At 35.7% G+C, this 22412-nt stretch overlaps 2 protein-coding genes across 4 annotated transcripts in view; one reads left to right on the top strand and one right to left on the bottom strand.

Annotated features, from left to right (window-relative positions):
• Positions 1 to 15200, bottom strand: part of ophn1 (oligophrenin 1) — a 30433-nt gene extending 15233 nt beyond the window's left edge. For 2 of the 3 annotated variants that reach the window (XM_043239669.1, XM_043239670.1), the window contains exons 1-17: positions 14691 to 15200; positions 10377 to 10472; positions 10094 to 10155; positions 9194 to 9265; positions 8429 to 8530; positions 8238 to 8348; positions 7917 to 8021; positions 7031 to 7163; positions 5930 to 6030; positions 5756 to 5847; positions 5375 to 5453; positions 5241 to 5274; positions 4370 to 4432; positions 3293 to 3367; positions 2653 to 2737; positions 2511 to 2569; positions 137 to 242 (exon numbers count right to left, since the gene is read on the bottom strand). In XM_043239669.1, the coding sequence (XP_043095604.1) occupies positions 137 to 242; positions 2511 to 2569; positions 2653 to 2737; positions 3293 to 3367; positions 4370 to 4432; positions 5241 to 5274; positions 5375 to 5453; positions 5756 to 5847; positions 5930 to 6030; positions 7031 to 7163; positions 7917 to 8021; positions 8238 to 8348; positions 8429 to 8530; positions 9194 to 9265; positions 10094 to 10155; positions 10377 to 10472; positions 14691 to 14844 (1529 nt within the window). In that variant the 5' untranslated portion in view covers positions 14845 to 15200. The remainder of the gene's footprint in view (positions 1 to 136; positions 243 to 2510; positions 2570 to 2652; positions 2738 to 3292; positions 3368 to 4369; positions 4433 to 5240; positions 5275 to 5374; positions 5454 to 5755; positions 5848 to 5929; positions 6031 to 7030; positions 7164 to 7916; positions 8022 to 8237; positions 8349 to 8428; positions 8531 to 9193; positions 9266 to 10093; positions 10156 to 10376; positions 10473 to 14690) is intronic. The other variant, XM_043239671.1, reaches the window with a different exon arrangement.
• An 888-nt stretch (positions 15201 to 16088) lies between these two features.
• On the top strand, positions 16089 to 20782 carry yipf6 (Yip1 domain family, member 6). The gene is made up of 7 exons (XM_043240839.1): positions 16089 to 16225; positions 17286 to 17414; positions 18211 to 18289; positions 18435 to 18477; positions 18556 to 18681; positions 19020 to 19177; positions 19991 to 20782. The coding sequence occupies exons 1-7, from the start codon at positions 16193 to 16195 to the stop codon at positions 20110 to 20112; spliced, it is 690 nt and encodes a 229-aa protein (XP_043096774.1). The 5' UTR covers positions 16089 to 16192; the 3' UTR covers positions 20113 to 20782.
• Positions 20783 to 22412: the final 1630 nt, after the last annotated feature.

The raw sequence follows: 22412 nt of genomic DNA on the forward strand, positions 1-22412 counted from the left end.
CAAGCTGAGTAACGGTTAGAAAAACAGTTGTGTGTGTGTGTGCACGTTTGAGCATTAGCACGTCTGTGTTCACGCATACCTGCATGTGTGTGTTTGCGTGTGTGTGTGTGTGTGTGTGTGTGTGTGTATGTGTTACCTGACCAGGTGTTTGATTAGCAGTTCCAGCATCTCTCTGTTCCGCTCTGGGAGTTTGTAAACAAGCGAGTGAACCGCCCCTAACCGATAGTCCAGATTCTCCGACTCTGAGGAAAAAATGTAGGAAAAGTCACAAACAATCATACACACACTATACATCCACATGATCCACATTTTTATCGATTATCATATCGGTTGTGCCACAGTCTGTGTTGAGTCTCACCCACGGAATAGTGTTTCATGCTACATTTCACCTCCACGACCCACATTACACGCTACCGAAAGTAGCAGCGTGTAAAAGTAAAAGACCTTAAATGTGCAGACAGAACGAAGCAGACAGTACATGCCGGTGCACTTCTCCGTCTACACTAAAACTAATAAAGCTGTTAAAGCTAATAGAGTCATTTGATTGTTAGCAAGTTGCGGTTTTTTAGAAGTGTTTGTTTTTTTGTCTTGCTGCAGACGTCTCACGGTAGTTTGCCGAACGTCTTTCAACTTGTCCAAAGATAACTTGTAAAATCCTAAAAGGATCAGTACAGACACATTTATTGTGAAATGTGGGATAAACACAGCTTTGTCTAAAAATACAGCCTGTGGTGAACCGTAACAGAGCTACTTTATAGAGAGTGGAGCAATCACTTGCGCTTGTGAACTCTGTGCAGGGTTTTTAAGAGATGCTGCAGCATCAGTGGAAGACTTTAAAATGGTTAAAAAACTAGAAGAAAAAGGAGTTGTACATCATGACGGGCTCGGAGGTCACTTTGGTCATGTTTTTAAAGCGCATTAAAGCGAGCCGTTAATCCCTCAGCAGGTGTACCCCTTTCCTCTGCTGCGTTTGTTTAATTGTGTGTAATCTGAGAGCAAGTACGCAGACAAGCTATAATAATCAAAGCCGCTTTAATGGCTTCTAATCTTATTATGGGGGGGATTACAATTCAGCACTTTCAACAATTCGTTGAAAATGCTCAAAGCTGGACCCAAACTCACTCAAACAGACACAACACCTCAACCCAATCTCTCACACATAGAGAATGAAAAAATAACGATTGGGACGAGCTATGTGTTAATACGCTTCATTGTTAGCGATGCCTTACACAGATTGCAATTGTGCTAAATAAATTATATTACAAAAGTAGATTATTATGATTATTACTATTCATTAGATGTATCTATTTATTAAACACTGATGGCTTTTATCATATTGCCATCATTTAATAAAAGATATATGTTAATATATTAAACAAAAGGAAAGACAAAAACAGTAAAGTACAAGGAGTGTTGAGGTCAATTTGGGTGATGACACGATGCATCAGACATTAGAAAAGATGGATCTTTCAGCACTAGAAGTCCACTAAAAGTGGTTCTTTTTCTTTTAATGATGGATTTTATTTTTCGCCCATGTAAATGTCATTTTCTCGAACAATTGCATGCTTGACTACAGCAGCGTGAGCACAGCACTTATCGGGCACTCAGGGACTGTGACAGGGGTTTCCTGTAGAACTACAGAGAACTTAAGCCTGAACACAAAAATGAAGTGCAATGAGCATTAATTTATTGATTGTAAAATAGAGTAGGGTATCTTGTTAATACTCGCAATACTTTGGGCCATAATTCAGAATTACTTTTAATTGTGAGTGTAATACATAACTACAAATAACTAAATAACTATAAATGACCTTTAGTGTTTCCTAGACCGTCCTGTAACAGTACATATATCAGAAAGTTTGTACCAAAATGCATATACACATAGTATAAATACAAATATGTTTATGCGCATCGAATATAGTTTTAAGGTATTACAACAGCAAAGGATAATTACCATTGTTAACAATAGCCTTTTTTCATGAAGCTGGTCATTTTGTTACATGATGTATCAATTTTAGGTGCTCAAGAAACATTTACTATTATTATTATCACGGTTTAAAACAGTTGCTCTACTAATATAATTGCAAAACCAGGATGCTTTAAAGATCAGAAATTTCAGCAACTGTTTAAATAGAAATCGTTTGTACCATTATAAGTCTTTACCTTCCTGAATTACAGGTTTCATTTATTTATTAAAAGCAAAATCAAAAGTATCCTCTAGAATCTGCTTAGTTACCTATTGTAGTATACAGGCCTATGTTTGAAAAGGTAAAAGGTTGAAAGAGCAAACGGTGCGCTTAAACTTGTGTTTTTCCCCTCTTTTAGATCTACGCTCACAATGACCTAGACCGACCTACATAACAGATGGAAAACATATATATATATATATATATATATATATATATATATATATATATATATATATATATATATATATATACATAATAAGTGTGTATGAGGATAGACCATCTGGGTTTGTTGGTCTGGCTGTATGTGTTTGCTTGTCATACTTGCTGCTAAGATCAGTTCTCCGTGCAAACTGTAGGTCATCAGTGGTTCACTCAGACTCCTGGAAAAACATATGCAAGTGTACAGTACGCACTCAAAAAGAGGTATTTTTGAACATAATAAAATCATGTGTGCTTAACTCACCGCAGATAGAATTTCAAAGCACTAGTGATGGTCTTAATGTCCATGTCATTGGAATTGAAATCTACATCAGCTGGACACTTTTGGTCTACAGAGAAGGAAGGACAGATGAAGACAGAGAGAGAGAGAGAGAGAGAGAGAGAGAGAGAGAGAGAGAGAGAGAGAGAGAGAGAAAGAGAGATAAATGGCCTTCCTTAGATGGTTGTTATTGTTGTTGAGTATGTGTCAGGGATTTTGCTACAGCTCAAGGACGCTCTCATGGACGTATATCTGTGCTTTGGTTTCCTCAGTGTTAAAAAAAAAAAACTCAGAAAGTTCACAAAGCTCAGCGCAGATATTAAACACACCACGATAAATTGGAGTCAGACACATGCGTCATTAAATTCGTCCACATAAAACACGCTAAGCTTCTTAACAAGGAATAAAACATGTTTGTATAATTGCATGTTTTTTTTTACAAATGTTATGTCATTAAATGTATAAATCTGGTTTACAAGTTTTAGAAACAAAACGAGTGCATGTGTGTGAAAGCATGTTTGTATGTCTTCCTCACCCCCAGACACACCCCAGGAGCACACACACACACACACACACACACACACACACACACACAGGGCAGATGTTCTTTTGGCTATTTCCTCACCAAAGAAGGCATTAAGAAGTTTCTGTACTTGAATGTTGCTGCCCACAGTCCTGTAGACTCCTTCCTGAGTCAGCCCTACCAGAAAGAAAGAGAAGAAGACAGAAACAGAAAAAAAGGAAGAAAGAGAAACAGAACGCATGATTTATAGACTGAGAAAATTGGAGAACCTGGCAGAAAGGAGAAGAAAGGGGGGAGTATCTCGCAGTGGAAAAGTACAGCTCTACCGAAACTGGCCCGTTTTCGCTTCACGCTCAGCCATGCAATAACCCTAAATGACAGCTTGCCAGAATTTACTGATTGTTAACATACACCATGTTGTGCCTGACGACAAGGCTGGACTTAAACGACTGGTTAATATGAGTAACGTCACACTCGGAGACTGGCGAACACATACAGTCATGTGAAAAAGTTAGGACATCCTATTGAATTGCAAGGTTTTGTATCAGGACATAATGAAAAAAAATGTCCTTGGCTGGCCTTAAAATTTGGTAAATAAAACCGGTCAGACGAACAACAACGTATGACAGATGTCTGTGTCATAATGTATTTAACAAAAATCAAACCAAAATGGAAAAGCCGTGTGTGACAAAGTTAAGGACACCCTCGCGGCCAATCAAATACATTTGATTAACTGATCATCAGGTAAAACATCAGCAATGATCTTAGAGAAGCAATAGCAGCTATCAGTCTTAGCTGGTCAGAGTAACATGACCAGCGAAATCATGCTTATGAATGACCAAGATCTGCTTGATTTTTGCATTTAATTTGTATGATATGTTATTAAACAGATAAAAAAATATCTGTTTCTGTAAGTTTGGCTACAAAAGCAGCAGTTCTGCAGCATTAACATATACTAGAAAATAAAGTTTTAGTTCTTTACAGTATACAAATGGTGTGCCGCTGCCCTCTACAGGCTGTATTGGAGACATGAATCCAATAAATAATTGTGGCATTGTGTTGTCTTTCAGATTAATTAAACATATGGTGGCCATGAGTCAGTCTTTTGAGAACAGGTGACAAACCTGTTCATTACATGAATAAGATGATATTCTTTCCTAGTCTAATGTGTGCTAGCACCTTTTGTTTCCACAAAATTTATGCATCTTCTGACGAACTTGAAGCCACGGTCATTTAGCTCCACTGATGGGGAAAAAAAGAATTCATATTACATATAATAAACACAGTTCATCATCCCTGTATGCATTTCTCAGTAGGTTACTGCACACTATTTATGGCATAATTATACATGATATTGCACAGGCTTGCAAGTATGAGAATCTATAAAACAGCATCTTCTCCACCTATTTTTAGAGATTCTTATGTTCTGCAACTTTTCCCTTTATGGCTAACAGGCATCACTGATGATTGCACCTGCACAACCATTGAAAACTCTGGCGTCAGCAAAGTTTTTATTGTTTTTAAAAGTCTTGTACTAACCAAAGCAGCATTTCTTTGATCAAAAACACAGTAAATCTATAATAAAAAACTTAATTTATTCCTGTGTTGACCAAACTGAATTTACAGCAACCGTTCAGCAACTCCAGTCTTCAGTGTCACATGATCCTTCAGAAATTTGGTGCTCAATATACGTATTATTATTATTAACTGATCCATTTTTGAGAATACGAAAGTTTGGAACACTATAAATGCCTTTAATGACACTTTTGATCAATTTAATGCATCTCTGCTAAATAAAAAAAACAATTCAACAAACCAATTCTTAAACTATAGTGTATCTACAGTATGTGACATTCCTGAGCACTGTAAAAGGCAATATAAAATCTACCCTACCCTATTTTCTTGTGCAACATTTAAGTTTGCTGACATGTGAAGGGTGGAATTTTGGAGATTGTGTAACTTATTAGAACAGTTAAGCAGGCAATTAATATCAGTGGTTTTCTGATAATACTAATACACTAGTGCTCCGATGAAGTGAAGTTCTACTTACTCTCTGCCTGCTTTTGAATCGGAGAGTGATAAATCTGAAACAGAAACCACAAAGCATCAGAAACATGATCATACACAGAGACTGACAGAAATGAAGGCTCTTAATGGACTTAGGAGAGATAATGATAAACCCACTGGTTCTTTTCCATCCATGGCCTCCATCCACTGCTTCCTGTTGACCTCAGAGATAGCCTGAAGCAGGACAGGGCTGCACCTAGGCAAACACAACACAAAACACCTTACGCACACTGCAATGCAATTAATAAACCTCTTGTTGTTTGTGTGAAATTTGTCCAGTATCAAACCTACAAATGCCTACATATTGGACAACGGCTTCATATGTCATCCAAAAAAAGGGTTTATATTGAAAAATTGTTGAAAAAAGCGCTGTGACAAAGCTATGAACTTTCCAGTTCACCGAGCCTCCTCTGGCCCTTTTAAAACTTTCAATATAGGTGCACTTTATGAAGTGAAAAAAAGAGATCTGAGAATGAGTTAATATGACAGGAGCCTCACCTTTCATTTGTTTCAATGTCGAAGCAGAAGCGTTTATCAGTGGAGTCTGTTTTACGGCGCACGCAGGACTTCAACGTGAGCTGAGATGTAGTCTAAGAGAAACAAAGAGACTCATCTAAGAGAAAATGGCAGATACTTCACAAAGTAATGGTTGTATCCGTAATAGTCCTGCACCTGTTTGGTTCCCGTCTTTTGTTCCACTGGCACCATGATGAATAACTTGCTGTCTTTGAAGTATTTACAGTAATACTTCACCCAGCTTACGCCAAGCGCCCCTAGAGACAGAAGGATTAAAAGCATATTGTTGAAATAATGTTACATATATGTTGGGTTTGACTCAATATACAATTTTTTTGGTCAGCCGGTCAATATTGCAAAAATGAATCTTAACGGGTTGACAGACACAGACGTGAAATTAAGGGGTGTTGTAAGACCCAAGTTTATTCTGCTACAAAGACCAGCTAACTGTAAATTATCCTCCTTTTTAATGTTACTTGCCAAATAAATGGTCATAAAATATTGATTTGCCTTTTTTATAATGTGAGAACATGGGGATCACAGAGTTCCACCAAAGAGACATGAATCTAGCACATCTACCAGAAATCCACTGCCAACAACAATCAGTTACACAGTACAAAAACTTGAACTGCACAAGGCTGTGTTTGATCAATCAGTTAGCTGTGTTATGAAGTCATTCATTAACTATAACGAATTCATATTAAAATTTGTGCAGTGTGTGACACTGACTTTACAGACAGTTACTAGATGTTCTTTCTTTTACAAAAGAATATTTCCTAGTGGTTGGCTTTTTAAAGGAATATTCAGGGTTATTATTACCGGAGGTCAGTGGAGTTCATCTGTGTCAGGTCGGTGATTACCACAGACTATCATTTTGACTTGTCCCATATTTTATATAAATGGATGAGAAAGCCTTTATAGTGATTCACTTACAATGAAAACTTTGTATGTTTTGGAAGCACAGCCCTCACACCTCACAACCCTTTTATCTTATTTCATCGCTGACAAAAGGATACTAAGAAGGAACATGTAAAGGATGTGATGTGACTACATGTGCAAGACTAACATGCCTTTTATTAATATTTTACAATTTTCACCCATTGTTATGTATAAACAGAAGTATCACCTAAAAAAGTAGTCCTGTCTACTTAGCACTGAAAAAGATTACGTGAGCTTCATACCCCTGGTGCACTTACACACTTTCATTATTAGTGTGTTTGTGTGACCTGCACATTTATTGAACTAAAGAGCACTCACATTTTTCCTGCACATAAAGGTATCCCTCCATAGTCGCCTGCTGGCCATGTCTAATACAGATCTGTGCGGACCCCTTCATCCTCTTCATCAGCTCTTCCATCTCCTCTCTAGTGCTCTCAAAGTTGTTACGCGTCTACAACAACAACACCAGCACTAAATCAATCACACAAACTAAAAACATACCTACAATTACATTTTACACCTAATCAGGAATCATTACAAAAGATGTGCTGAAAAAAATTATAATTGTAATTTTGTTGCTCCAAAATGTTAATTGTATATATATATATATATATATATATATATATATATATATATATATATATATATATATATATATATATATATATATATTTTGTAAAGGAATGAATACTTTACATTAATCAAAATTAAAAGTAAAGAGCCTAATAACCAGCATTTCTATTTCAAATAAATGCTGTTGCTTTTTTAAATAATTTATAATAATATATTAAAATAGGCGATTGTTATTTTATTTTAAAATTTAATAATAATTCTCAATAATATTGTTTGTTAAATAAATGCAGCCAAAACTAAATTTAAATGTGAAATATATAAAATAATGACTTCACAAATCTGCTTTAATTAATGATTGAACCACATTGATATTTAATGGTGGAATACAGTTAGTTTTCTTTTCTTTCTATGTTCATATCATCACAATAAATCCAATAATTTGTTATACATTTATTGAAAGGCACTTAAAGCATCTGATAAATGGTTAAAAGCATCTGCTAAACCACCAATGAAGACAGAGTGAAGAACAACCCCACAGAGCAGCATATTGAATGACACATAATCTGCTGATCTGATCACATGTCTATACTGAAGGAAGGTTAGACTCATTATTGACTGGTGAAGCTCTCACGTTCTGTAGACTGAGCTGAAGCTCCTGTTTATATGGAAGGAAGTCCTGCGTCATCTCCACAGTGAGATTATTCAGAGTTAGGATGCTCTGCAGAAATGCTAAAACCTGTCAATCACACACAAAGACACACCCCTCTAAGCATGACATGCTTTAGCCAATCCATTGTTTGTTTCAGCACGAACACAGTGTTTGTTACGGTCTCGTTTTTATCCGTGCACCTGTAGATGCCTGCTTGTACACACAATAAACCATCTGTTACTACAAAGCGCATATAAACCGGAGAGTGTGTAGGTGCTAGAGGAAAAGGAAATTCTCACATACAGGTTCCACAACATCAAACTTCTTCCTGTCCTGGACCTGCTGGATCTGGTACACATATTCAACAGACGACTCATAAAATGTCTGGCGCTCCTTATCTAACTGTTCGTCAGCCTGTAAACACACATAAACACAAAAAATACAGATCACGGTGTTGTTTTCTCCATTTTGATTTCCTGTATTTACAAATGTACCTCTTGCAGCTGTGTCTCTTTTTTCTTTGAGGACAGGGTCATATGTTTGTCCAACTGAGAGTAATACTTCTCACTCTCCTTTTCAAATTTCTTTCGTCTCTCCTGAAACGCATGAACACAAGCAAACCAATGAAAACTGAGAAATATCAGATCGAAAACCGGAGTGGATGCGCTCCAGTTCACCAAACCAAAAAAACTAAAAAACTAAAACAAACAGAAATTGTTCTTATAAATGTTTTTACAGATTTGTAAACGGTTCCTTACAACCAATAATTTCAACCAATAATCCATGAGAAGCCGCACTGAAACACTACTGAAATGAAAGTGATACTTCAGTAATGTTAACAGAAGCGTGCTGGAGTGGAAAGAGTCTAATCCAGTGAAAAGTCTCTGGAATTTTTAAACTTTCCATGTGTCGTTTTTTCAACAAATGATTTCGCTTTCCTTCTAGAATCATGATAGCTCTCTCACTCTTTCTCTGTCTCTCTAAAACTAATAGTTTTACCATGCATTATCCAGTTGCTGGCACATTAGTCCAGTTTATTTTTGTGTGTATGGTTCAAACCTAAATCGCATTGACATGAAAGGCCATGCAAACACTCATATACTATATATATATATGCATATATATGTGTGTGTGTCCTGTGGTATGTTGAACACTTTGCTCTGAAACAGGAAGTAGAGGCGGAAATAAGGAGTACTATCACTTGTGGTAATGTGTGGCGTGTGTTCTTAATGTGACTAAAATACATAATAAAAACTCACTTTTGTGACCCCAATCTGCTCTTTCCTAAACTTTTCCAATGGTTTGATAAGCAAGTCACATGCATTCTGTACCTGCAATAAAGAAAGAAAAGTGAGTACAATTCTGTTTTCTTCCTAAAGTATGTATAATGGAAAGTCTTGCCCCTCTTCTTGTTAGTTATATGGGGGTTAGAGGTCAAAAGCTGTTATAATTGAGCAGATGAATGACTGAGCGATCCTGAGTACAGACCAAATAACAAGGTTGTTGTATTGTATACTTTTTGTACTTTTAAAAATAAAATTTATTGATATATTATATTATGTCACATTAATTATAATATGCTTTTTTGTATATATGATAATTAAATTATTATGTTGTGTCCATATCAGCACAAACCACTGTGTCACTCATATTAGACAAACATTGCGCTACTGTTCATATGTTCGTCTTGTTTTCTTAATTTAGGAAATACTCCTTTATACATTAGTATTCAAAAGTTTGGGGTCAGTATTTTTTTTAAAGAAATTAATACTTTTATTCAGCAAGGATGCATTAAATTAAAGTGTCAGTAAAGACATGTAAAATCTATATAAAATATAAAAATATATATTAGATCGATAGAACACAATTGTTAGGGAATTTTTTTTTTCTGAATCTAGACTTTCCTGTTATACGTGGTTAAATAAGTTAAGATTTAGAATCAAGACTGAAATTTAAAAGCTACAAACCCCAGGTCTTAAACATCTCATTAAAATTAACCACAACCTGTTTAACTGTCGCTCAGCGCAGAAAGGTTAGTCTTGGAGAATGTTAATGATTGACATACGCTATCTGAGGATCTTAGGTGCCATTGTTATACGAGTTTAGATTATGATTGACAGTGTTTTACAAGGGTGTAGAAAGAGGTGTACTCCACCAACCAGCATCATTCGACCCTCTTCCACGTCCTGCAGCAAACCAGCAAACTCTCGAAATGACTCAGCTGGGTAGAAAACATTCAGTCACATAAACAACACATAGAAATGAAACACAAATACATGCAAAAACAACCACCAGAGACTTACACAACCATACAGATACAGTCCAACAAACTCACTCCACGTACAAACTCAAAGTCAAATACAGTAATTATGGTAATAAACCAGCAAATACATTACATAAATGAAATAAACAGGTTAATAAGCACTACTCCAGTCGACTCACCAATGTTCATCTCATCATCAGTCAAAGAGTCACCAATGAAATCAAACTGGAACGACTGAAGGGTCTGAGAGAACTTCTGCACCGCTAGTGAGTACTCTGGAAATAACATCAAAATGATAAAGAAGGTAATCAAAAATCCACATTCCATTTTGTAGGTAGTGTTATTTGGTCAGAACATTTTTTTTTACTTATGAAGAACATCAATTGGAAAGCATCGCTAGATTGAACATGTGCGGCCCATATGCTTTACAGTATTTCTACTTGGTCTGTCCACAAACCAGGGCAACTATTTTCTAGGCAAATCGCTGGAATATTGGCAGTAAATGTCTCTTAAATGTTGTTTTTAAATCTCTAGATAATGTGAATGCATGTAAGAGCGAGCAATCAAGCAATGATTTAAATGATTATATTTATAAGGTGACTGCCTCTTTTAATTGAGACGCTGGTGTTTAATTGAGAGACATTGCTCTGGCATCAGCCCAACCCCAATAAAACACTCTCTATATCAACTCTCACTGTTTTACTAAAAACAGAAAGACAACCACGGCCAGGAAATTTGAACGCAAACAACCTTTCACCACGTTGCTTGGTTGCTGGCCACTTAACATATGAAGCCATTAATTACTGAACCTCTGAGAAATAAGAAAAGCAGCTTTATTGCTAAGTGAAATCAGATGTTGTGAGGCTCAGTGAGGATGGAATTATGTCTCAAACTCACTACACAGGTTCGGTGCCAGAACACACACACACACACACACACACACACACACACACAGCAAGACAGGCCACTGTCCAAAAGCATCCAAAGCATTTTACAGTACCGTAATCGCTGGGACACTCTCTCAAGATTGCCTAAGGTTTAGAAGTGTTTTAATCATGGGCCTGTGAAAATAAAGCAGTAGTGGGATCTCTGCAGATCTCTCAATCATCAGATGGGTTGTCAATGTTTTTGAAAAAAAAATGTATCAGAAATTTGATCAGAAATATTTTGACAATTTTATTTGACAATTTCGTAGAAATAGTTTTTTATAGTAGCTAATACTCCAGTCTTCAGTGTCACGTAAGGCTAAAAACGGATTTTGTCGATTTATATTTTTGTGTAAGTTGTGATACAATTTTAAGGTTTCTTTGCTAGTCAGAGAGTTCAAAAGAACTGCATTTATTAGAAGCATTTATTTTTTTGTAAAATTATGTATTTCTTCACAACAATTGGACATATTTTCAAAATATATACTGTATGCTTTTATTTTGTATGTGATTAATCGTTTGACAGCACTAATGCATACATAGTACTAATTGATTTAAACATATATATATATATCATATATTAATGAATGACTAATATTACATTTATATTAGATAAATACTTTACTTTTTTTACACACATCTTAAATACTCATTTGTTAGCCGAACAGTCCTCTGTAATTTTTCTTAGTGTAAATATTCTGATACCATCCAGAAACATTTAGCTCTCTATTGCTGATCAATAGCCACGTGAGCCATTCATCCATCTTTCTATCTCTTTCTCTCCGGCTGTGTTGTAGGCCTGCATGCTCTGTGACAGAGGAGATGGCTTAAACGATTATATCCCCTCTGATGAAAAGGGCACAAAGAGTGTGTTTGTCTAAAGCATGAGGAGCTGGCATGACGGACTACACTCTACAAACTAGATGACAAAACCCACCCTGTTCAGCCCTCTGACAATCACACACACACACGGATTTCAAAAGAGAGCTTTTTTCACCTCTCGCAACATTACACTAGAAATGAAGTATCAGGTGCTCTTGAAAAGATAGGATGCGTGACAATGTTTTGAGTCACTCTTTGTACTGCAGGTTGTAAACTAGAAACACATCCTGGAAAAAGACAACCAGAATTGGCTGAAGAACTAGTCGGTGCAGTTGAAACAGAATGACGGCAGAAGGAGAGTGCGCTAACTAAACAGATGATGTTTGAAAGGGTGGTGCCAAAAATTGTTGTGTGGAATTATTTAGTCATTAACGTATTTTAAACAACAGCGGACAGCAACAATTGGCCCGTGTTCTGTATTGGTGAGCAAATTTGTTGAAGATTCATTTGAAAGCTCTCTCAATCCTTCCGGAAATCTGTCGTGGTGTTGATATTCTCTGTTAAGTCATAACAGCAGTAATAGATCTCCAAAGAGGTTCCTCATCTTTGACGAAAAGGAAATGCTACACTTCCTGTGTTAAGTTTCATATCCACACAGCGCATGCAACATTCCTCAAAAAGTGCAAAACTACATAAACGCAGGAAGTAAGCAAATCGAAACCTCTGAGTCAGGTCATATGACTTTAGAAACTGCAGAACTTTAAACAACGGAAACCTAGAGGAAACATAGGCCGGGCTCTAGTGACTCTTTCAGGTACCAAAGCAATGAAGACTCCTTCCTAGCATCTGAGAGCAGATGCAGTCATCAAATACAGCCAGTCGTGCTCTGTACAAATCCATAAGGAAATCTGCTTTAATGGCTCAGCATTCTGATTTTGGAGTGTTGCACTCAGAGGAATAAAGCGATGCTTATGGTTAGTCAAATTAGAAGCTTGCATACTCTCTCAGGGAAAATAAAAACTTCTAAATGCTATCAGCCTTCCTGTGTTTTTAGAAAACTAGCGTGGTTATGACTTCCCTTGAAATTAGGGAAGGAAGCCTGAAAAGCTCTACTCTAGGAGATAAATTAAAGCTGAATCATCATATTATCACTGAAGAAGACCAGCCGTCAATTCTTCGATCCAAACTTATCCAGTGCAATGCAGACGAACTGAACCCCAATCAGCTAAACTCAAGAAAACATCTGACAATGATATAGAGTTTCTGCTCTTTTCAACCAGTTAATTTCAATTACTATATTTACTTGTTCCTTATGAATGATTTTTTATTTAAAAAGTATTTTTGATCCAACTACAGTTTGGCATCATAATTTATTACTTATTTATTTATTCACATCTTGTTCATCTTACATTTCACTGTACTTTAATTGCAACACTACATGATGCATTTAATACGCTCAATATATGTATATATGTATATGTATGTATGTATGTATGTATGTATATATATATATATATATATATATATATATATATATATATATATATACATATATGCATATGTATATATGTATATGTATGTATGTATGTATGTATATATATATATATATATATATATATATATATATACATATATGCATATGTATATGCATATATGTATATATATATATATATATATATATATATATATACATACATATATACATATATGCATATGTATATGTATATATGTATATATATATATATATATATATATATATATATATATATATATATAATGCAATAACCTTTTAGTATTATACATTTTAATAAGACTGTTTTAGTTAAATGATTGCATTATTTTCACTATTTATTTATTTATTTATTTAAATGAATTTTCATTGACAGGCTTGTTAAGTCCCTGATATTTCCCTGAACCCCCAAGTGGACACTGAGGACCACAGATGAGCTATGCACCGGGATACCCACAGCTATAGTTGCTATTATATCCATAATTACTATAATAAAGCTCTACTGAGCTCAGCTTCCCATCATTAGGCAGAAGTTTAAAGTGCATTGTTTGCAATGACATTTCCTCTATCCTTAACGGCCTCGTTCGAGGGAGCTGTGGTGATGGAACAGGACTATAAAAACTTTCTATTTGTATTTTGTTGCTTCAAAACAATTCCGAAAAAAAAAAGCCAAACAACCAGAAGAGGAAGAGAGAGATACTATCCTGTCTGATCTATTGTGGTGTGCACGGCCACAGACATGAATGTTCTTCAGACAGCTGGTTTAGAACCTCCACCTCTCTTTCCTCCAGTCCGAGGATGATAAGCAGAACAGTGAGAAGATAGAGTTTACACAACTCTCTTTAATTCTATTCGTCTTGTCGACGCTTTCACACCACTCTCCAGTTCAATTCCATAAACTTATCTGGAAAATTAAAGGTGCCTGCTATAAATAAATCAACAGTCCACTGCAAGGGCTTGCCAGCATCTCTGAGAGGGGGATCGTCCAAGAACTGCTCACCATCTGCCAGATCACTCCCTCCCTCTACAATTCATAATCCCCTTCAAATCTAAGCAGGGACCCGCAAGTGAAAGCCTATGCAAAAAAAGCCTCACTATTGTAAGAAAACGTTCGATGCATTAAAACACAGTTACGCACTGATCTTGATTCGTCTTTCGATTTGTTTCAAAGGCGGAGACCTCCATCCACCTCCCCCAGCGAAGACCACCGCGGCTGCTGTGAAACACCACTTTACCTTTAATCGTGTTAATCACGCTGTTCCCGTCCTTGATGACATCCTTCAGGCACTTGTTGGTTTTCTCCAGCTCGTTTTCGTAGCATTTCAATCTTTCTCTGAAATCTGGACTGTCGGAGTAACAGTCGCTGAACTCAAGCGGAGGATGCCCCATTCTCACCCTCTGACCGATCAATGAAGAGAACCGGTCTTTTGTTGTCAGTAAAGTATCCAAACCGCGACAGACCTGCCTTTTGATCGCTCGGCTCTATTAATCAAGTTGATATCTATGAATCGGTTTCGATAAAGTTCCCCATATTTGACATACTGGATGATATGCAGTTGTAAAAACTATAATCCAGCGCTCCGGTAGTGGCTGCTTCCGTGTGCACGCGGTGTTATTTCAGTCGCGCTATAAATTTTAAAAGTGCCGAATAAAGAAAGTATTTGTGTTTCTATACTTTTCCTTGTTTTGGGAGCGGAGGGACAAAACGCGGGCAGGGCTACATACTGAATACTCCCACATCGCTGGGCTACGAAATGTCACTAGTAGTTGCTAAAAATGTTTTTTTCTTAAACAGACGCACGCTGTCTTCCTCTGGGGGGCGCTTGAGGGCTCACAAAATGAAATTCCCCATTCAACTGCCTTCAAATGTTAGGGTGTGTTTTGTTTTGCAGCAGACCTTTACATACTGAAATGTGCCATCGTTTAAATCTGTTGTTTTAAGTCATTTGTACATGGAATGCAAATTGAAACACAGCCCTGTATTTTCAATTTAATCAGTGGTCTTGTTATTCAGCACTCAGCCTATCATGAGAAGCGCTGCGAAAAGTAACACTTTCCACGTGACGAGCAGCTAAAGCGTTCTGGACAAACACGTTTAACCGGAAACAGCGACGGTGGGGACTTTAAATAGCAATTGCGTTAGCTATGCAGTTTAAAACAGAAGAATTGTGATGTATTATGCACGCCCTTGTCCAACATCCGGGCCACTAAGCCACGCCTCTTTCTGTATTTCTAATTCCTGCTAGTTGCCGTTCTATCCGCACGTTGCATTTCTAAACCCACACGGGCTCCGACCCTTAAAGAGACAGACACTCCTCTGAATCATCGTATAAATAGATTCATACGCACTTTTTGCTTCTGTTAATATGATTTCCAAACTCTGACCAGTATAAAATATCTAATATTTTATATTAACGACACTAAAAACTTTTTTGTGTCCACTCGGCTACTAGTAAAATATGTGAAATGAATAACTGAAACGTTATTAATTAAATATAACATTAAGCGGAATTAAATATTCAAGCGCGAAGTAATATTCAGAGTAATTGATATCTAAATGTAACTTAGTTAAGATTCGTTTAAATTTTAACATAAACATTTAAATAATATAATTGTATAATGTATTTTATAATATTGCTATATAAATTCTAATGATGTATACATTATTATCATTATCCGCTTAGTGGCATGTTGGCGTTTTTTACGTCACGCGTATCCGTGACGTATCCGTGTAAAGATGGCGGAAGTAGAGGAGTCAAGCAAGCCTTTGGTAAGAGACAAAAAATGCTTTTAATCGCTTGCACATCTTTACAACACGTTGTCAGCCTTTCCATCGAGTTTTTGTTTGAATGGTTACCGACCCTGAGTGGAAGTTAAATGTGTCGTTAAAGATTTGTTGGGGTAATACACGTAAACGCAGATGGTCGTTTCTCAGCTGAAAACAACTGCCTTCTTCCTTATTTTTTTAATGTATTTTCTTTTCAAACATCCCCCAAATGTCCGTTCTGGCAGATTTTCTGTTTTCTACGGAAAAGAACAGTACACGTTTTATCGTGAAATGTTTCCAAACTATGTAAACACTGAGAGGAGGAACATCGTCTGCAATCTGTTGACACGCATTGCTATCCCTTTACAACTGTTTCTAAAAATGTTATTTTCTAAAATTGATAATCTCGGTAATTGTGACGTGTTCATCACCATCACCAGGTTGATAGCATTTTAAAATGCCATAATATACAGTGTATCATTGAAAACCTTAAAGTGTGCGTGTGACAGACATGTAACGTCATCAGACACATTTCAAACTTAACTTTTAAACAGTGTACAGATTATCATTGTATACAGCCTAGAACATAGGTCTCACAGGACTGTAGAAGTGGGAACATAGGACTGTTTTATTCTTGTTTATTGTAATCATTTCACTGCTTCTTTTAACCGAGTTGACTGTCTTGTGCCAGTTGCTACATACTATAGTGACTTATTGTGAAGAAAAATAAACACTATTTTGCAAATTATGTTAATATTAGAATTATTAATCGATCAGCACACAGTCTAATGTATTCTCATGTAATTGTGTCATTTTGGAAAATCAGTTATTGTGAAGAAAAAGAAACCAATTATTTTAGATTTTTGAGTAAATGCAATACTGGCGCTTTTAGGTCATTTGAACGATTCGTATTTGAGTCTATTGTTTAATTAATCAGCACATAGCCACCAGTGGACTACATTTTTAAAAATCACTGCTGTATATAAGCATGAGCTGTGTGTAAAGTGCTTTGGGTATCTGGATTTGCCATGAATGATTTAAACATTCATTCCTTATGTCACAGTTTGCGGGTTTGTCTGACATCTCGATCTCAGAGGACATTCCTGTGGAAGGAGATATATCTGTGCCAGTGGGCTCTCAGAATGCTGACAATGATTTCTCCACCCTGGATGAGCCTGTCAAAGACACTATTGTAAGTGAAAACGTATAGTGTTGTTATATATATATATATATATATATATATATATATATATATATATATATATATATATATATATATATATATATATATATATATATATATAAATTAATAAATAATTTTATAGTATATAATAATAAGGTATGCGCTGAAATTTTAGCCGTTGAAAATAATCGACCAAAAATACTCTATATAATATAATATATGGTTTGATGCTCCACTCAGTAAATTATGTACTAATAATTTTAAGATAACATTTTACAATAAGGTTCCATTAGTTAATGTGTTAACTAAAATGAAGGAAAAATGAACAATACATTTATTACAGTATTTATTAATCTGTCTTAATTTTAGTTTATGATAATAAAGTTGTTCACTGTTAGTTCATGTTTATTCAGACTGCATTAACTGCTTACAAGCACATATTAATGTATTTGTAAATGTTGCAATTAACATTTAAACAAGACTAATAAATGAATTAATAAACTTTTGTTCATTCAGTAGTTAACTAATTTTAACTAATTAACCCTATTGTAAAGTGTTACCCTTATTAATATAAATTATTTCAGTAAAAGTGTGTTTTTGTTTTTTTTTATTATTATTATTCACTATCGATAAAATTGTGTTAAATTAATAAATGAATAAATAAATAAATAATAATTTCAAAGCATTTTCAGTTTTCGCCCAATTACATTCAGAATTTTCAGTTTCTGTCAAGAATGTTCATTTCGGTTCATCCCTAATAATAATACTGGAATATATATTTTTTTGCTCTGTTTGTGGGTCTCAGCTGAGGGATCTGAGAGCTGTTGGACAGAAGTTTGTCCATGTGATGTACCCCAAGAAAAGTTCTGCACTACTCAGAGACTGTGAGTCCATCATTAACAGTTCATCAATAAAAAATAACAAATGATCAGTTAAATATTGCATGTGGGCTGTTTAATATCATGAATTAATGTTAATCCTAAATGTTCATCAGCTGCCTAATAAGGAGCATGTCTTTGCTGTTTTTAGGGGATTTATGGGGACCTCTCCTCCTCTGTGTCACTTTGGCCTTGTGAGTAGAAATGCTGTCAGAACTATTGTCACTATGACTCCAGCAGATATGGTACATTTATAATATCATGTCTTCCAGAATGCTGCAGGGTGGGTCTGTTGACAGTGAGGAGGATGGCAGGCCGCAGTTTGCAGAAGTCTTTGTCATCATCTGGTTCGGTTCTGTAATCATCACCCTCAACTCCAAACTTCTGGGAGGAACTATGTAAACAAACAGACTTGCTTGGTAGAAGCCTGCTTACATAAATAAATAAGAGGGCCTCAGATATTTACAGTATGGTTTCATGTTGTCAGTTTATGTTGTTGGTAACATAACACGCATATTAAAAAAAGGACTGTGTTGCCTGTTATTTATGGGAAGTTGGAAGGTGGGAAGTGGCTAGTGACTTTTTTTATTTTAATATCATGGTTTCCTCAGAAAAATAGCTAAATAGATGGTAACCCTCTGAATTTGCAATGTGTTCTTCTAGACATTTTACAGTGCATACATTCATACTCCAGCTCGATGTTGTTAAGCGTCTTTTTCACTCTTTGTTTACACAGATCATTTTTCCAGAGTCTTTGTGTGTTGGGGTACTGTATTCTCCCTCTGACTGTGGCCATGATAGTGTGTCGTATAGTTCTTCTGGGAAGTTCAGGCCTCGTCAGTTTCATAGTCCGTCTCATAGTTGTCACCGCCTCCTTCAGCTGGTCAACATTTGGTAAGAATCAGTCAGTATTTTCTAGCTATTTTCAGCATTCCAGAACACTTACGGCTATGTGGCTGTTCTATTTAGTATGTATTAGATCGAAGTTTAAACATTTCGAATCCATGCCAGCATGTGTATTGTTTGCTGGTGCACCAGATGAGCCTGATTAGCCGACAAGCTCATCAGGCAGTACATGCAGCCACCACCAGGAGGGAGTGTAGACTTTTTTTATGAGGTTTTTTTTTTTGTCAAAATATTTGGCTGCATAGGAATGAGGGAAAAAACTTAACATTTGAATAGCTCACATTTCAAAAAATAAAAACAAAAATATGTGTATAATAAGAACAATTCTTATTAGAATGGCCACTATTATTTTAGTTTTATATTACTATTTGAATTCACTTTCACTTTTTCAATTTTTAGTTTTCATTTTAATTTTGTTATGCCAATTTGGTTGTTTTTAATATTTCTATAAAAAAGTATTTAGTTTTAGTAATTGTGATAATTAATCTTATTTACTTCCATTAGTTGCTATATTTGTAATGGTTTAGCTTTAGTTAACAATAACAGTACAACTGTAGCGCACACAAAAATGTTTTTGATGACAAGCTGTTTGATCAATAATAAATAATACATTTTATCAATAATAAATTACAAATACAGCATCAATCAAACAGGCTATTCAAGTGCTGAAGAAGACAATTAGACTAGGCTTACCAATAGATGTCAGGTTATTTTCATGATTTATAGTCTCTCTCTTATACACGCAGTCTTTAGAGGATTTCAGTGAGATCTGGGCTCATGTTTCTGTCTTTTTTTCCACAGCCTCCACAGCATTTCTTGCAGACAGCCAACCACCCAACAGGAAAGCCCTGGTTGTGTATCCAGTGTTCCTCTTCTACTTTGTGATAGGCTGGATGATTTTAACATTTTCACCTTCTCATTAGCATATGTACGCCCTACGGCAATTGGAAAATGAACTCCTCCCCCTTTGCTAAGCTGACTGTCTGGGAGCCGGCCAGTGATTGGCCCAGCCTAATAAAGGCTGAACACTTTGATGGACACTCATAAAGGGACATCCAGAGGACAGCAAGTGGATTATTGCATCGATATCACTCCTCCCCGTCCCTAATACAGTTGGATAAGTGGAGAGAAAAGGAATGAAGGACATTAATTCTTCAGCTCTAATCATTTAACAGCCTACATGTCTTCGTTATATGAATGTTTTGTTGTGTGAGGAACATTAATGCACCCCTGAGTAGTTCCAGATGTACTCACACCCCTAACATGGAGTATGTATGATGTTCTGTGCGTCTTGGGTGGGTTTTTATGACTGTGTGAGGGTGCATGTAATTGTTATTGTGTCTTCTTTGTTAGGAGAATATCATCCGCTATCATTCGCCTCCTACCCTAACATTGTGAAACGCGTTTCTTTTCTTTGGGTTTTTCTTTTTAGTTGTGAAGCTGTTTGGGCTACAATACATTTATTTTTCATTGGTGGAAGTTAGAACATTCCAGAAGGAAATAAACATGGACTTAAATAAGTGCTGCATATATTGTGTGAGCTTTCTCATTTTTGCACAAAGAAGATAAAAAATAAATTGGAAGTGTTCTTTCTGTCTGTATGAATGTAGTCTGTCATTTAAGAAATTCTTTCGCAAACATCTTTCTATCTATCTGACAAAGACAGTCTTCCATACGGATTCTCTCCTCATATAAAGACACATCAGAAACACATCGGTCTTTCTCCGTTTCCCTCACATAGAGAAACACACACACACACACACACAGTCTTCATTCCTCTCTCTCTCTCTGCCTTTGCCTCTCTATGTGATAGTAATTTTAATTAGACTTTCCATCTTGTATGTCTAAAAAAAGACTTTAATTTTCACTTCTAATGCATTGCAGCACCTGAACCATAAGGTGCAACCGATGTGTGTGTGCTGATTCAATAAAGGTGTGTGAGTGTCAGAAAGTTGTCAGTGTTTTTTTTCCTGACCTTTATATGACTGTGTCCAACAGTGTTATGTTTGCTAATTTGTATTTTTGGTTTTTTTTTTATCATTTCTCACGGTCGTCATCTCAACTATGGTACTTGTAAGGTATTTTGAGAAATGTCTCAGTGCTTTTTTTGACCATACCATGGAAGTCAATGGTCAACAAAATGGATAGCTTTCCAAAATTGCCAAAAATTTTTATTTTGGATGTGATCTATAGCAATTAACCATTTATAGCATATGTATATATATATATATATATATATATATATATATATATATATATATATATATATATATATATATATGTGTGTGTGTGTATGTATATGTATATATACTATGTGTATATATATATATATATATATATATATATATATATATATATATATATATATATATATATAACTATATAAACTGCATTTGTATTCGTCTAAGGGAAAAAGGTAATATACCTAGGATGACTTGAGGATGAGTAAATCATTTTCATAATTGAGTGCTTCTTGTAGCAGGTTTATAAATATCAGGCTTTGGTTGTTAATTTTATAATTAGTGACAGACTTATTTGCTGTGTGTGTAGCTGAAGTTCCTCAATCTGTTATTAGTCAAGCATGTCAATATAGAACCAAAGGAAGACACAGCAAAGAGGAAAGGAAAAGAACAATTGAGGGAAAACAACAAAGGCTATCTGCTTATATCAGGCATGACATTTTATGTTGGCACTTTAAAAGAGGTTCATGTTAATGAATTTGGGATATATAATTAATATGTTAATGATTTGTCGGCAGCTGATTAATGTCTGTGATGTGTTGTCTGACTGAGGTTTCCTGTTCCTGTAGAGGGCAGACCATCCATGAGAGGTACTGATATGTTCTGCAGCTCAATAAACTCTTTTGTCTGTTTACATGTTTCTTTAAAACCCCTTAGGAAACACTAGTTACTTCATTTAGACTTGAAAGTTAAGTGTGTGTCCATTCTAAAACAAGTTATATTTTAAATCACTATAAGTTGCTCTGGGTAAAATTATCCGTGAGATGCATGCATTTAAATCTAAATGATCAGATTCACCACAGTCTCTCAAGACTAGTGCAGTATTTTGCTGTTGCTCCTCTTTTTGGAGGGAATTATTCTTCTGTGTGGGAATTCCTTGTGCTTGAACCATCTGTCTTAATAATTTTAATAAACAGCAGATGTCAGAGCTGTGGTGCAGTGGCTCAGCGCTTGTAAGAGCCAATGGTTCCTCTCTTCATCCC

Source organism: Puntigrus tetrazona, chromosome 5, assembly GCF_018831695.1.
Source record: "Puntigrus tetrazona isolate hp1 chromosome 5, ASM1883169v1, whole genome shotgun sequence".
Lineage (NCBI taxonomy): Eukaryota > Metazoa > Chordata > Actinopteri > Cypriniformes > Cyprinidae > Puntigrus > Puntigrus tetrazona.